The sequence below is a fragment of the Leiobunum rupestre genome, chromosome 1 (assembly GCF_980474605.1).
Source record: "Leiobunum rupestre chromosome 1, qqLeiRupe1.1.hap1, whole genome shotgun sequence".
In the NCBI taxonomy this organism is placed as follows: Eukaryota; Metazoa; Arthropoda; class Arachnida; order Opiliones; family Sclerosomatidae; genus Leiobunum; species Leiobunum rupestre.
In genome coordinates, this window is record NC_143384.1 from 26,331,054 (window position 1) to 26,348,668 (window position 17,615).

The following is a 17,615-nucleotide window of genomic DNA, read 5'->3' on the forward strand; positions in this document are numbered from 1 at the left end:
GGCTGAGATTAATAGTTAGTGTAGGGAGCTGTTGGCTCGCTTGGCAATAATGGTATGTCACCTACAAATTGTAACCCAGCCACATGGGATAAATGGCATTAATAGTAGCTCCATTACTTGGGCCTAAGATGGTGCCTAGGGAATTTGCATTGCTGATTATAATTATTATAATTGGTTTATAAGCAAATGCGGGGTTTTATTTTATTAGCAAAATGTTAGCTTTAATCTTAATTTTATTTCGGCAAACTGCACTAAATACGTTACTCGATGAAATGCATTTCATAATGCAGATAGTTTTGGGGGTAATTCACGACCCTCCTAGGCAATTTCACACGGCCACTGGTAATTGGCTTAACAAGTCACTAGTTACTAAAAGCCCGTTCCAGAGATTTTTCAAAAGTAACGTTAATTAACGAGACCGATTTAATCAGACCCAGACTAGAGTTAGCAAAACTCGTTCCAGAGACAGGTTTATGAGATTACAGGCTAATTTTTTGTATAATTCCGGTCCGGGAACGTTCCATTATCGGTTCGGTGAAATACTCAATATTATATTATTATTATTATTATTATTATTATTATTATTATTATTATTATTATTATTATTATTATTAACTGATATTTTCGGTTTTAAAACCGTTTTTCGGTTTCCTACTTTACGCCAAAAAGTCGATTTTTTCGCTTTTTTGGCTTTTCAACATTTGAGAGTTTTTAATTAATGACTTTCAAAATACGCGCCATGATTTCAAAAGTTAATGCGCATCCCAACTCGACTTCTTCTAACCCTAACCATTCCACTGCTCAAAACAAATTCATCTAACCCAAACCGATCTGCTATCAACGTCAATGATCCTCAACCTTATAAACCAAACGTCATTAACCAACCATCGTATTCTAGTGTTACTACCAAAAACATCAAACAATCGTCAAATTCGAACCAAAGCCGAGCGGGTTAATTTGAGAAGCACGTTTTCCGATCGCAACCAAATGATGCAAACCAAGCTAATAAGAAAATTACCTCCTCTAACGGTATTCTGATAGATGCAACGATTTTTCCATATTCAAATAAGGAACTCGTAGATGCCATCAAAAATGCAACAAATAATGCTCAAATCTATTCTTTCGGAAGAGTGCAAGGTTTCGTTCAATTATTTGTCCCCAACGCGTCGTGGCCCACTGAATTAATAACCTTCCTATGCCGGATAAGACATGGGTTCAATGTCACCCGATCGGTATTCCTCCGACGAGAGTTGTAGTCTCTGATGTCCCTACTCTTTTTGAGAACTATGATCTTAGAGAAGTGATGTCATCTTATGGCACGGTCGTTGGCTCATTAAAAATCTACCGGCATCTTATACGGATCACGATCTACCAGCCTTGCTAAGTTTTAGGCGTCAAGTGATGATGAAGTTTACAACGTCGAAAGTCCGCGAAAATTTACCAGAACGAATTTTTACTGAACTGGATGACGTTCCGTATACATTTGTCATTTGAACTAAAATGAAATGTCGCAATTGCCCTGAAACGGCACACACGCGTGATCATTGCCCGAAAATTCGAGAGGAAGGCGCTAATCATATGGCTGGTGCCGCCAACAATGAAAACCCTAACACCTCTCCCAAGTAAATTGTTGACTCCAACACTCAGTCCTCAGACGCGTACCCGTCGGTGATAGAACGATTGGATTATGACCTTGAAACTCTCATTCCATTTTAGAAGGCCTTTCTCGAAACTGACTGTGATGCCAATGTTTCTTCAGCCGTACCACTCAGTGACTCAGCGCTCGTGAGTCTTTTTGACTCGATATACAAATCCAAAATTCCCGTCCTTATTCACGTTCGCCAGCATACAAATTGTCCGATCGCACTCATCAAACAACTGGAAACCATCAGGAAAAACGACGAAACCTATCGAAAAAGCCCTCTTTCTAGGTTGTTTAAACAAGCGATTTACCAATGGGATCGGAAAATTATGAAAGAAATGAAAGATGAAATGGGCTCGTGTAATTAATTTCTCATGGTATTTTCATTTGGTTTTATTCCGCTAAATTTCAATTTTTTCTCATTGTTCTGGTTAATTTTATATTTTTACCTCTCCGAGGGGACAAAGTCCCCTAGGAGGGGTTATACAACCACCGTGTCTGTCTGTCTGTCTGTGGGTCTGTCTGTCAGGCCTGCGAACGCGTTCGCATTTTCGGTGCAAAGGGTAATCACTGCGTACCCAGTTTCTAAGAATCAGGGAAAAGGTTTTTCCAAAAGCGCCCTCTTTTTGTCATTGGGTGTAGTATAATTATTTAAACGGCCGGGATTCGAACCCGAGCTCTCTAGAACGACAGGTGAGCGTTCTACCGCAGAACCACGGCTCTACTCGAAGTTTACCCTGGCTCTACTCGAAGTTTACCCTGGCTCTACTCGAAGTTTACGGGATTATCGAATTAACGTGCCAAAATTTAAGAGTATACAGGGGGGGGGGGCGAGATCAGGTGGTCGAATTGGGTGGGGAAAATTGAGAGAAGTATGAATTAGGTAAGAGTACGCGATTCTAGAAATTCCTACATCAGGAAGATGGAGTTTAGTATTAAGAGAGCCTCGAAGTTTTAAATCAATGATCGGTGAAAGTAAATCACCAAAACATGATCGTCACGAATTCCGTGATTGTCAAAAATGTCGGGAAAGGCGTCAAAGACGCCTTTTTGTAAGGTTCTAAAATATTTAACTGTCAAACGGGAGACAGATTTTGGTGATGTTATAAGATCTGGGACGCCACGCCACCAGTGGGAGATGGGGTCACGAGCAAATCTATTAAAAAAATCAGTGTCAGTGATGGCGGGATTGTCGTAAAGAGGGAGATTGGATAAAACTTCAAAGTCAGAATTTTCTAGTGAAAGATTAAAATTAACAGTAGAAAAGACGGTAGATAACGAATCATAATACTTAGATGGGCAGGTACGGGGACTTTTAGTTAAAAAGTAAATAGAAAGTGAATGGTAGATGCCGTGAACGGATGATTGGGTTGAGTCGGGGCAGAGGGTAGGAGACTAGCAACGTTGCCCACGCGAAAACTCCGTATTTTTCCCGCAATCGAAACCAGGCCAAGGCCTCCAACTTGCTTGGGGAGAAGACAATAGTTTGGCTTTACCCAGTGAATTTTGTCCCAAACAAACGCCTCAAGAGCGCTTTGGCAACGTAGAACAAATTCGGCTGGAGGATATAAAAATTTAAGTTTGTACCAAAGGTCACTAGCGGCCAACTGATTGGCAATGTTGACTCGGCCATACAAAGAACAGTGGGGTTTTATGGAACTCCAACGCGCGAGAACACGAAAGAAATTATCTACGAGATTAGTCCAGTTTTTAATAATGACAGTTTGGCTGTTACCAAGATGGACCCCTAGTAATTTACAGCCATCGGATGGCCAGTTGAAAGCTAGGGGGGAGTCAACGCGATCGCGCCAAGTGCCACACCACAGGCCGACAGATTTTTGGTTATTAACCCGGGCTCCAGAGAGAACGGAGAAAGTGTCGAGGCAAGTTCTTAGAATAAGGAATTCTGAGTCGTCACGAACGAGGGCAGTGAGATCGTCCGCGTACGTCTCGTTGGAAAGACGTCGGTGAGGGACCACCTCATGAGGGCGAGAAAGTTCCGCATCGAGAAGGCGAAGGAGGGGTTCAATAGCGATAGAGAATAAAGCGCCGCGGTCGAAATTAATGGAAGGGGAAAGTAAATTGTTAATTTTAATATGAAAAGACGAATTTGTGTGAAGCATAGCGAGAGGACCAGAAAATTCAGGGGGAAAGCCGAAAGCGCAAATGACCTTAAATAGATAATCGTGGTTAATAGAGTCAAAGTCTTTCTCAAAGTCTACGTTAACGAAAGTGAGAGGTTCATTTTTAGCGTCCGCGAGATCTATGAGATCTTGAAGAACGCTTAAATTGTCAAAAATAGTACAAGAAGGGAAGGAATGGGATTGAGATGGAGATATGATATCGGAGAGAACAGGATTAAGACGAAGGGCAAAATTTTGTAATGAATGTTAGTCAAAGAAAGGGGGCACCAGTTTCGAAGATCTCGATGGTCAGGGCTTTCAGGGTCATTTAAAGCGTGAACTTCACGCTGTAAGTCGCGGTTAGATTGATAGGTGCAGAAGTAGCGGCAAATTGCACGGGCTTTAGGTTTAAATACATTGAACCACCACCACTACCAAGATAGATTCACGTATAAACTGTTTCACGTCGCAAACAAAGTAAGGGTAGTCAAGAGCTTTGACGTCTAATTTCCAATAAGCCGGTTTTGGGTGGACTTTCGCAAAGGGACTCGCGAGACGCAGAACAACCGGACAGTGATCCGAAAAGGGACAAAACTCATGAGTACAGGCTTTGACTACAGTAGCGCTATCAACGTATACACATAGCTGCACGCCCCGTGTTGGGCTCGGGCTCGTCTCAAAGTTTTTACAGAAATGTTTAAGTGCTCGTCTTGGGCTCAATTTAAGGGGAAATATTGTACAGGCTCAGCTCAGACTCAGTTAAAATGACAATATTCGAAACGTCTCGTCTCGGACTCGTGTTAAGCTTTATTTTTTCTGTGGACTCACCTCAGTCTCATTTGATTTACAATTTTTCGCTCGTCTCGTCTCGAGCTCAATTTTCTTAAGTTAATGAATTTAGGACTCGTCTCGTACTAGGTCTCTGAATCAATATTAGAGGACTCTTTCGTTTTGAGTCCACGGCTTAACACAAATTTAGCTATACTTTACTTAAAAATTATGTTTTTATCAAAAAGAAAACGGTAGAAAGCAGAGCCAATCTGAGGCCCGTGGCGAAAGTTACTCGCTAGCCCTTTAGTTAGCCTCTCCCGTCCAGCTTCCAGATTAACATGATTTGGCACCCCCACGCCTTGTAAACATTGTCCAAGTTATCCCCCTTGAGCGTTTAGAGCGTTTTCAATCCGTCTGATTTTAACCCCCCTGTTGTCTCTTTGATGGGCCCCTATCAGTCCTTCGTGGGCGATTTACAGCATTGCCCCGGGGATTTTGCCCCCCCCCTGCACGGTCTTGATGAGTCACAAGATTTTTAGATATAGCAGGATACGTGGATTACGTGACAAATAAATTTTAAGCTTTAAGTCTTTGTTTTACACACCCCAACGGAATTTTAACTTTTGCAATAGTATAGTATCCTCCAATCCAGGGACGGAGATCCCGTGGGGGCTCCGGGGCCAGTGTCCCAAAAGAGAAAAAAGTAGGCGCATGGCCCCCACTGAAAAATATTTGTGCGGAAAGCCCCAAGACCAATTTTAAATTATGGTTTTTAATTTATTAAAATGTATTAATTTGCTATTACTAAAGAAGGGTACACAAAAATAAATAAACATAAGTTTTAGTCCAATAAAATGTTTAACCCAAAATTTATCCGTCGCGTACACAGCTTTATCAAAATATTTTAATTATCCGAAGACAACGACTTTGAATTAACTATAAATGAATTCATTAACGTTTCAGATATCAGAAAAACACTTTTATAGAAATTAAACATTAATATTACCTATTTTAGTTTGATGTAAATAAATTTTATATGAAAAATCGGCTGAGCCCCCACCATAATTTTTGCGATCGCCGCCGCTGCTCCAATCGCTTTTTGTTCCCCTTTGTGTACCCTGGTTTACGTAAAAAATACCAATACTTAATTAATCCGATCATATGAAAACTGCCATGTCTAACACTTTTCCACCAAATTAAGAGACTAACTAAATCTACTTTATGCGTTATAACACAAAATAACATCTGCCACTAACATTATAAGGTTAAAATATAAAAAGTAGCGTTGTAGAGTTTGCTTAGAAAAATAAAAGTACCTCCAAAAGACACAGGCCTCTGCTGCCGCTTAGGTTACAAAATAAACACGGCAGAAGCGTACATAATTTGACCGTCGAGCCACGGTTTATAGAATCTACACAGGTTGGAGCTCCCCGTACCTTCGTACATGCTAGCGATTAGGTTCTCTTATCTTCTACTGCCTGCCAACCCTGTTTTAGACTTAGCTATCTATACGCCACCTGTATGTTTTAAAGGGTACTAATATATTTCATATACAATTTGTTAAAAATTAATTTTAAATATAAATACAACAATGATTCATCGATTTTTTTATTTTATTTAAAAATTTAAATATTTTAATTTGAAACATTTTTAAACGCGACTAAAATATAGGTGGCGATGCTATTTTACTTTAAAAAATACCCAGCGAATTTTGAAAATATCCTTTATTAGGAAGCAGTTTAAGACTCAAAATACGAGAAATCACCCTAATTTAAATTAATCCCTATACTACTATTTTGACAAGAAACCTTAATTTCGAATCTCCATAAAATGTCTTACTTGTTGGACAAAAAATCAAGCGTTCAATGTTACTATTGTTTATTTGAAAGAAATATTCAAACTTAAAATCTTCGGATTATTTCATGTTATACATGTATTACCATTTAAGCAGTGGGTATAATCACAATAAGCTGGGTTAGAGCTTGATAAAACAACGTACATGCATACATGTATAAATATTGCATATTTTATTTTGTTATTAGGAATTTTTTGCCATAAAATGAAAAATATACTACATTCGAGTATAAATTTAAAATTTTACTTTTTTAAATGGGTATGCAAACATTAAATTTCTTGTAAAGGAACTTTACCGAAGGTGCCACATGTAGTACATAAAATATTACTGCATTATTTTAGGAAAATACATTTCAACAACGTATGTAAAATATCCTACTTGAACTAAAAATGACTACTTTTGAAAACCATATCACAATTTTGAATTGAATGGTATTTTTATCTAAACAACGTACGAAAAATATACTTTAAAATAACCAAAATGACTAGTTTTTAAAAACATATCACAATTTTAAATTGAAGGGTACTATTATATTTCTTATTAAGTTGCTTTAAATTTTAGCCTTTTTACGGTTGGCTTGCGATTTAGTTTTAGTAGCATTTTTTTTTGTTCGTATCTCGTGCCAGAAAATGCATCCTAGTTACAACATAGTAATGTACCAGTTGTGGAATCAATATTGAATAATGTTCACCACAGCCAACTTTGGAACTACACAGGTCCAAAGTTTCCATAATAGACCAAAACAAATCTGGACGGATTCCATTCTCCTTTATTTTTGCATCAACAAAGTTTTCAACTCGTCTCATCAAATTGTAGAAATCTTTTGAGGCATACCTCAGAAAGCCAAATGATTTAATTGAAGTGTAGATGGACTCCTTTGGAGGAATACCATTAGATGCTAAGGAACCAATACAAGATTTGCAATTGGTAAATCTGGAAATTTTGAACAAGATATAGCCGCAAAAGTGGTAAACAAGAGCATCAGTCTTTGAACATAGAGAATAATCCATATGATCTTGAACATCTGCAAAGTCCTCCCAGATCCAAACTTTATTCCAAATGTCCTCTTCAATTTCATTCGAAAGTTGCTTTCTTGCTTCTCTATTTTCATTCCCTCTCTCTACTAAAGAGTCAGAGTAATGTTGTAAAATATTTTCATCACCGCTTCGTGTTAAACAGTTCCCTTTAGTTGCTCTCCTCAACGGCATATAAAGAGAAAGCATTCTATACAACTGGAGGAAATTAGGGACAGTCGGGTGCTCATCGCTACCTCCAGATAAACGAATCAGACCAAAAAATTTCTAAGATAAATAAAATATTAATTTGCACTTATAAACTGGATAAGTCAGAGATTTGGAAAATGAAGGCAAAAGGTCAGGGATAAGTCAGGGATTTGAATAACTTTGAGAAAAGTCAGGGATTTCGTTTATTCGTCCTAAACATACCCCACAAAATATTTTCGTTAAACAATCGTTTTTCTTTACCCTATAAAAACCTGACAAAGACCGAAGATTTATCAAAAAAGGTCAGCGATATTGGCAAATATTGGTCAGGGATAACCTGGATAAGTCAGGGATTTCCAAACAAACATTTTCGTACGAACCCTGATTTAGGAAGTATGAACTAACCTCAAGACAGTCTTGATTTAGTTTAGATGTCAGTGCGTAAGCATATCCGTGGTCTGTTAGATGAAAAACTATGTCTTTAACGGATTGTAACGTTACTCTCAAGGATTGTGCTGTTTGTGAGGATACAAACATTTGGTAAGGATATTTCCTTTCAGTTAAGTCCAAAATCCTCAAAAATTCATCTATTAGCTAGAAACATTTGATATATATTAAAATCCACTACAATGAAAATTCAATTTAAATAAGAAATTGAGAATTGATTGAATAATTAAAAATTCTATTACTACCATACCAAAGGCTTAGGGGAATTTGGATTTATACCATCTTTAGGTAATCTACCATTAAGCAGATCAAACAAATCATTTATGAACCTAGTAAATTCCTCAATAGCTTCTGTGTTCTGTAAGGTTTGATATTTCAAATCCCGATAAAACTTGAAGCCATCTGCTGTTGATTTGCTGAAAAGCTACAAAGATAATGATATTTTAAAACTAAGCAATAAAGTGTGCTATAAAGCTCAACAAGAGAATCTTACCTGCACTGCCAGTTTCACATTCATTTTTTGAAAGTTATTGGGTTTCACATGGGCTTGAGACAGTTTTTTAATTGCCCGCAAACCAGTATTACTTTCATCAGCAATTAAGAGAAATCCATAGGAATCGAAAAAGATGGTTTGATCTCCCTACTGATAAAAAAACGAAATTTTTGATTATAATAAACGTAATACAAATTTTTAGATGTGGGACAATACCTGAGCTTTGTTTACTTTCATTAAATGGTTCCTGATACATTTAATGATATGAGGAACATCACAAATGAAATGTAAGTAGTCCTCGGTTGGCCGACATGGATGAGGAATTTTATTAGTTGTATTGTCAATTTCTCCACTCACTCCAAACGAATTCCACATTGATTTATTCGTTGATGCACCATCACTAACAATGGAAACAACTTCGCATCCATGCTCTTCCAATTGAACAATCACTGATAACAGTAATTTCCCCAGAACTGATGCAGGTGCAGCCCCTCTGGATGCAAATACAGCCACAGGCTGTGCCCAATTTGCGTTGAACGGTTTAAACATGAAAACCAGTGCATGATCAGCAAGTTTATTTTGGTCTTCCACTCTTGTCTCATCACCGTAGTCAACAAATCCATCAAACAGGTGTTTGTCTTTGTTGAAGGATATACTTTCTTTTAGTTTGATTTAATCAAACGCAATGCTGCCCATTCGGCTTCTTTTATCTTTACCTTCCAATTCTTTTTGAATGGATTTCAAAGCAAACTCGTTAAGTCCAAAACTGCAAGGACTTCCACGCAAAAGCCTTAAAATTGTTTTTTTCATGTGGCAATTGTAGTATTTGCTCGTCCCTCAAATGTCTATAAGCTTTGGGCGATTTGATGCGTAGCATTAGGCATTCCAGAAGCCAATCAGTCTTATACCGGAAACCACTTGGGCTCTTGCGGGCATTTTCTACACAACATTCGAATGCTTGTTTTTGTTTAGGTTGTAGTTTATCAAAGATTTCATTGAATGTCACTTCTTTAACACTAGAAAGATCTTTTTGCAAATCAGCTATAGTGCTTCTTAAATTGCTCAATTTCTTCGCCAGTTTTTGAGCTTTTCTTCTGGAGCAATTTTTTTGTTTTTGAAAAACTTTTAATTTTGACGCTGTATTATTTCTTATGTTTTTCAAAGATAGCCTTGGAGCTTTAGACAATGATGTGCTGGTAGCAGATTTCTCTGCCTTATCATTAGCCCCATAAGCAAGTTGGCATAATTTACATCTAGATTTGCATCGAGGATTGCTATTTTCATCCAGTACAACTAATGAACACAGTTCGGAGTATTTGCTTTTTTGAAACAATTCCTTGGCCTGTGCTCCATAACAAATTACCATTTTATGTAAAATGTTTAGAGCATTTGAAAGTTCTTCTAGAGTAGAGAAGTATTCAGGAAAATCCTTAAATTTGGATAGATCTAATTTTTGAAATCTAATAAAAATTTGAATATGGCACTGATTGGTTGTTGGCTTTCCTGGTTCAATCAATAGTTGCTTAGAAGGGTAGTAAGTTCCATCACTTTGTCGCTCATGAAAAAAGAAAGAAGCTTGCCTTCCAACGTTATATCTAAAAATACTCCATTGTCTTGTTGGTAGTTCGATTTCATCAATAATTTCAAATATATCTAGTTCCTTTTCAGCGTTATTTTGACAACTTGTGATGTTTTGAGATACGTTTTCTATTCTATCAATGTTAAAAAATCCAGCTTTCTTCTTAAGCGTGCTGGTATTATCAATGTATGATAACGATGATAGCCCGCTGTCACGGCAATTTTCATTTTCTGAGAAGGATGAGAAACTGTTCTCTTTGTTTATAGGACTTGTCTTCTTTTTAGAGGGAGAATAACCAGTAGTACTTAATTGCAAAGTTCGTTTAGGGGTGCTTGTATGATGGCTACTTAACGGTGATGATAAAGCAGATTTATTTGGATAATTAGTTATATCAGAAAATGCTGTATCAGGCCTATACAGTTCAAGTTCCGGAATTGCATCTGGCAATAAATCCCAGCGACCTCTTGGTGTTTTCACAATTTCTCCTTTAATTATGTGTTCATAACTATTAAGGATATATCTATCATCAAAATGCTTGTGGCATATCCGTGATTTAGATGTGAGATGTTTGCCATCTTTTCTTTTAATTACATTTGACCATTCTTCCAGCTGTTTATCATCTTTTGCGCGAAAAAAGTGTATTTTTTCATTTGCCCTTTTCTTTCCAGAAGGACATTTTAAAACGAAGCAAGACATCCTAATAAAACACAAAGATTATAGAGAATAACCATCCACGTGTCTACCTAGGCTAAGGCTTAATAATAATATAAAGTTTTTAAACAGGAAGCTTAAGACATTTCCCAAAACCCTTTTTTTCCTTAATTATAAGTGCTTTAGCAATAAATATTATGAAAAATAAAGAAATAGTTTAAACAATATATTTACCTGAGTTAAATATGAAATTCAGATCATCTTCGAAATTCGGTTAGCACGACTTGGAGTTACGAAAAATACAGTAAACTTATATCACTACTTTTCGCCAGATGACGCTTTAGGCGCTTTATCCTGAATTCAAATTTCGAAGTAGCGAGTAAGCGGACCCTCCTAAATCCCGAGCGTTACAATCTGTGTAGATTCTATAAACCGTGGTCGAACGCACGAAAGCTCGGAACAATCGCGAAATGCGCGGTTAAAAACGAACTTTTCAAAAATAAACGTGGGTCACGTGGGTGCAAAGGTCCCATGACTCGCATCATCGACTTAACAGCCAATAGAATTCGGTTCAGTCAATTATTTTTTAGGGGTGGACGACTATTGATGAGACGTGGAAAAATCCGCAACCGGTCTCAGCTCGTATTTAGTCACTCGAGCTCGTCTCGGGCTCGTATCATTAACAACTCTTACGATAAGTCTCTACTTGGGCTCTTTTTTATACTATTTTGGGACTCAGACTCAGTCTCGTCTCAAAACAATTAAGGGTCACGTCTCAGCTCCTAAATTAGACAATATATTTCTTGGTCTCGTATCGTGCTCAAAATGTTATACGTTTTTTTGAATGGTCTCACCCGAGGCTCGAGATTTAATGAAATTTAGAAGGGACTCGTCTCGGGCTCAAAAATTAATACGAATATTTAAGGACTCGGTCTCAAACTCACAAATTGGCTCAAAATTGAGACGAGCCCGTGCAGCTATGCGTATACACGGTCCAAGCGTGCCCGAAAGATAGGACCACGCTGAGGGACGGAAGACCAAGTATAGGAACGGGTTTAAGGTTGGAAAATTCGAAAGGCGTCTTGCTAATCCTAGGGAATGGAGGGACGTTTACGCGACTATTAACGCAATCTCGACGATCGAGGGCTTCATCGAGGGTACAATTAAAATTGCCGTTCAAAATAAAGGATTCACCGGCAGGTAGAGATTCTATCAGATTTGATAAATGTTTTTAAACGTCTAACGCGGCTTGATCGTCATTAGACGCAATATATACAGACAATAAATGAGTAAAATTTTTAGGGGTAAATTCAAATCGAATAACTCAAATAAATATTGACTTCACGAACGTAAGAGCGATAATGAGGCTTAATACCGATGGACACACCTGAGCCAGATTTAGAAGTAAATGCGTGATCGAAAGAATACGGCCAGTGTTTCCAGAGGTAAGACGTACGAAAACCGCTCGTAACGTTATATTCTTGGAAACAGACTATATCGGGGGAAGAATTTTGTATAAAATGGCGGGCGTGGGTATTGGTTTTGAGAGTACCAATACCTTTAACATAGGAGGGCGACAGGAGTGTTGGTATGTTGTCTTACGTGTTCAAGAATTGGAATTTTCGAACGGTACATGCTGTCAAACAGGCTGACGAGGGATGAGTCGGATAGAGGGGCAGAGTGTTGATCAAATGATAGGAGTCAGAGTCGAGGAAGTCTTCTAAGTCATTTTGGGAGGCCACGCTGGAGTAAGATGTCACTGATTTTAGCGACATCGCTTTCGGGGGGTCGTGCTGCACTACGGAGACTTTGTACGGATGACCGGTCAATTCCGGGTGAGGCAATTGACGTTTATTCTTATTAAGCACGGTAAAGCCTGGAGTGTGTGCAGATGGGAGTTTTGAAGACGCTTAGGTTTTCTTCGTGATTTTCAGAGACCGGCAAGATAGGAGTCATGTCGAGGTCAGGAATGGGAGATTCCAAATCACTTGGGTCAGTCATAAGAACATCCTTCGACGACTCGTTTAAGATTTCCACAGTTCTAGGAACGGTTTCTACTGTTTCAGGCACGGAGACGGGAGCGTTGTTAGAAATTTCCGGTTAGAGATGCGTTGCGGACGCTGGTCGCGTGTGTGAAGTGGTTCCTAGCAGTTGTGGCATTTTATCTCTGTAGAAACAAAAAATGTATAGGGAACGTCATCAAGATTTATAAAAACTATTTCGGGTATATTTTCTCGCGCTTTAGAGGTTTGAAATTTCATCATGACCTGCCTGCGAAAACTTTTCAAGGCAGGAAAATCCGGATAAGCGAAAGAGGCCCGGATAGTTTTTATTGGGCCTACAACGGTACCATAAGCTGACATTAGGTCTCTGAGGTCGGCGTTCTCGAAATGAGAAGGAACGTCGAACACTACAACACGAGTCATCAGAGCTCCAATCGGGCGGCACTGAACAAGGGTTTTGTCATGCATGGGAAGGCCATTGGTGATCAGATCAGTGGTCCAGGTCCGATTTGAGAAGAATAATTCAAAAGTACCTTGTACCCTTCCAATCGAATGGATTTGGGTCGTATTAGTTGCGATTTTTAAAGCATACATGAATTCTTTGTTTCAGTACAGATATATCGACGAGTCAATAAGAACCCCTTATTGAATTGGCTGGGACCGTGTGGTCTGGATCGGTAGGATTTCTTGGATTGGGTGTGGCGAGCGTGGTTCAAGTTGGGTTGTTGGTGGACATTTCTGGTAGTTACACCGGAATACGACGGTCATGTTGATATATTTGGTCGAGTAAGATTAAAAAGTTGCGAGTTGGAAATCATCTCGAATTTAGGCTATGAACCGAAGTGCGAGATTTGAAAATTGAATTCCGCGCGTGCACGAAATTAAAAACTCAAAAGCCTTTTTCGTCTCTAAGCCGTTGTGGTTTCTTAGGTAGTAGCTTAGCTGATTATTAATACTGTTATTATTTTAACCTCATTCAGAAATAATGAAACAGCCCTTTTATACTTTTCTAATTTTTTGGGTCACTTCATTTAAATTTAAATATTGCTAAGCCTGATATTTCAATAAAATAGGGGTTTAAAATATTTTTAAAGAAGTAACTAACTTTAAAAGAGCAAGAAGAAACATTACTGAAATTAAATTTCTTATATAATTTTATTTGTTTACAAGATATTTAAATTAATTAAGTAAATTGCACTCTAAACTAATATTACATTTTGTTTATTTTTAGGGGCATATAGAAAATGTTATTACATTTTCACTATTTATTGCCGAATTTTCTTCAGTAGCGTTGCTATTTTTTCTGTCTTCATTGTTAGATGCAAAACCTCAATACGAAAAACCACCAAACACCGACTTTCTTACTAATGAGGTTCGTTATAATAATCTTGGTTAAAGATTTATGTTGTGTTGGTTTCCAATAACCAATTCCTGCCATCGTTTCACTCCTAATACGTTTAAAAATTGTTGCGTTTCTCTTATTAAAACTCTCTCCGAGCTGTCTTTTGGGCCCTGGTCGGAATGCAATTTGCTGCCCTATTAGGCATTTGTCTTAATTATCTAAGCGTTAAAAGTAACTTTATTGAACATTAAATGTGTACTTATGGTAATAAGATACACATCACCTACCCATTTATATAAATACAAAAAATACGTTTTAGTTTATACTTGGTAGAAAAATTTCCAATATTTTTTTTAAATAAGTGTAAAGAACATACGCTAGTTGCCTCTTATTTAAGCTGTGTAAAGATGCGTACATTTAAATTTTCTCTGTGATTTCAGCTTCTAATTAATTTCTAAACTAACAAGGAGACGACCCGAGGTGTAACACACCGATTTGGTTCAAACTCGGGGGTTCGGTAGACCTTCATGTAACTTGAAACACTCTAAAGGGAAATGTCTCCATAGGCAACCGCTTTGCCATGGCAACCAAAAATGTTTTTGACAAAACAAATAGGAAATTTTCCCATTGAATATAACATGGGAATCTGACCAATTTTAAGGGTACCCTCTGTAAAAATGTTAATCAATTTGGAACTTTTGTATTATTTTTTTATTTATATTTTCTATTATTAGCATTTTAAAAAAATTAAATTTTTTTACAGGGGTACCCTTAAAATTGGTCAGATTCCCATGTTATTTTCTATGGGAAAATTTCCATTTTGTGTTGTCAAAAACATTTTTGGTTGCCATGGCAAAACGGTTGACTATGGAGACATTTCCCTTTAGGGTTTTTCAAGTTACATGAAGGTCTACCAAAACCCCAAGTTAGAACCAAATAGGTGTGTTACACCTCGGGTCGTCTCCTTATAAGTAACATCGTGCATCTGCAGTTGATTTCTAACTCCTTGTACCAAAATATATTAAATCCCAAAATGGAAGCTGTAGATTTATCTATTGCTATTTGTTTGCCTATCGTCTTCAAAACAGATTAGTGCTGATTTTATTTTTTTACCACAATTTCTCGCTCCCACCCAAGAGCATATAGGTTCCGTTTCCCATTCCTGAGAAAGTTATATTTTTTATTGATCCAGAACGCTTAAAACAAGCTCCCCGATGTCGGCCTCCAGATTTTAAAATCGCAAAAGAGAATCCTCTTAAGCCCCATTTTCATGCTCGCTGTTAGCGGGTAAAAATCGACAAAATCCGCTTCCGCTACACACTTTTTCACTTTCCGCGTCCATCTGTTTCAAACAGATATTTTAGATTAATTTTCACGCTTGCGAGTGGCGGATGCGAATTTTGACGATTTTTATCCGCTACCAGCGAGCATGAAAATGGGCCTTTAGAGTTTCGATCCAAATAACGGTCAAAGCGAATTGATAAACTTTGGATACGCATAAGTTTCCAAAAGGAACGCCTTATATTTAATTGGATAAACAATTGCTTCAAGCAAACCTTCGTCATAGCACAATTTACGGTTTTTATTCTGTATACATTATTATTAATGATTTATATTAAGCACGGTCAAATAAATGATTCGTTTATTTGGCACAGACTGAATCTCCCGAAGAGCACGCTTCATTCATATCACAGTTGTCTTTTTCATGGATGAACAAGTACGTGTACCGTTTTTGTGTTAGCAGAGACTAAGTAGGCTTTCTTGTACCAGCAGCGGGCTTCAAACGTTCTGTCTGGAGCTTGATATGACCACTGTTTGTGATAATTTAGATATAGATCTATCTATTCCGAAAAGCAAGAAAACCTGATACTAAAATGTTTAAAGCTGATAAGCCAGGTTAAATTTTAAAATAATCGCTTATGTTGGACTCCAAATTGTGATATAAAATTTCATATGTTTAGGTAGAATCTTGATTCTGAATAAGAATTGATTAACCAAGTGTATTTCTTAACTCTGTTATGATAACATTTAAGTAGCAGGCACAAAATGTTTCCATGAAACTCTACCATTAAGTAATTAATTTAATTCGGTGAAATTCATGAAATACGGTTTTATCACACATTAATCGAAGTTTCCAATTTTCAAATAAACGGGGATATTGCCCTTTGGGAAACCTTTTATTACTAAATTATCATTTTCCATTTAGGTTAATATACATCGGATATAGGAGAGAAATAAAAAGCTCCGACATACCCAGATTGCAACCAAATCTAAACGTTAAGAACACAAATTTTCAATTGGAGAAATATATGTCCAATAATTCGATAATTTCCAAAGAAACAAAAAAGTAAGAGCAACTAAAGTCATTTTGAAGTTTTTTATGTGGATAAATGTTCTTTGTTTGTGCTATATATTTGTGCACATCTGAGATTAATAATTTTTGGACGATTACGACTGGTCAATTTATCATATTGGCGTAACGGTTTGCATTGTTAATAGCAATTTCAATAAGTTTAACAATAATCTAGTTTTGTGACGTAATAAAATTTTATTTTTCTTGTTACAATTCCTCGTGGATATAGAATCTAGACATTTTTTAATCAGAAGATACAGCAAGGCGATCTGGTTTGTTTCTAATGATCCGACACAAAAGCGGAGTAACCCACTGTTTTCCATTTATCGAAATTCTTTTAAAACTGAAATTTTATTTCAAAATGAATAAAATTATTTGAGACAGGTGTCACTAAAAACACGCGCGTTTTGCACGCTGGTTTGAAATTCCGAAAAATGTCGCGACTTCAGGGCGTGCTCTCTACCTTCACATGACCTCCCGTATTTTATAGACACAACTATTGCCACACAAGTATTTTGAAATATTAAACGATTGATACGTTTATAAAATATATTTTTTGGCGTACGATAACTCTCCACATTTTCTATAGCACATCGTTTCTTGGAACTATATCTATAACAGACTAAAAGTTAAAAAAATGGTATCCGGTGTTGATTGCAATGCCTGGGAGCTTTGACATCATGCATTTTTACACACGCACTTTTATTGAATACGTTTGTTTCGCATAGAGGATACTGATACTTGTTTTAACTTGTCGACCGAAGTTGTTGCTTGCAATTTTAAGGTCAAAAACTTATTTTTGGGTATACTTTACCTAGCTAAACACGGTTTAATACGATTTAAAAATCCAATAGAAATTCCAGGAATTATTTCATCCCCTGCCTTTTTCTAAGTATATATGTCTAATAACTGTTGCAATCAGATTATTATGACACACCTAAATGAAATGAAATTAATTGCACTTCTGGCTGCTATTTCTATGGAACTTTGATTAACCTTATTATGATAACGCGTTTAATATCAAATGCATATAAACATTAAAAAGTAATAATATATTTAAAAAGCTGAAATTGCAACAGGAAGGAGGCTGAGAAATGAAACAGCGTAGAAGGTTAGGTCAGGCACTGCCACAG

General features: G+C 37.2%; 1 protein-coding gene across 1 annotated transcript in view; it reads left to right on the forward strand.

Moving 5' to 3' along the window:
* LOC149961985 (ATP-binding cassette sub-family C member 3-like) overlaps nt 1–17,615 on the forward strand; it is a 150,912-nt gene that overhangs the window by 27,147 nt on the left and 106,150 nt on the right. Inside the window, exons 5-6 of the mRNA XM_090163917.1 lie at nt 14,019–14,159; nt 15,785–15,846. Coding sequence (XP_090020043.1) covers nt 14,019–14,159; nt 15,785–15,846 — 203 coding nt within the window. The remainder of the gene's footprint in view (nt 1–14,018; nt 14,160–15,784; nt 15,847–17,615) is intronic.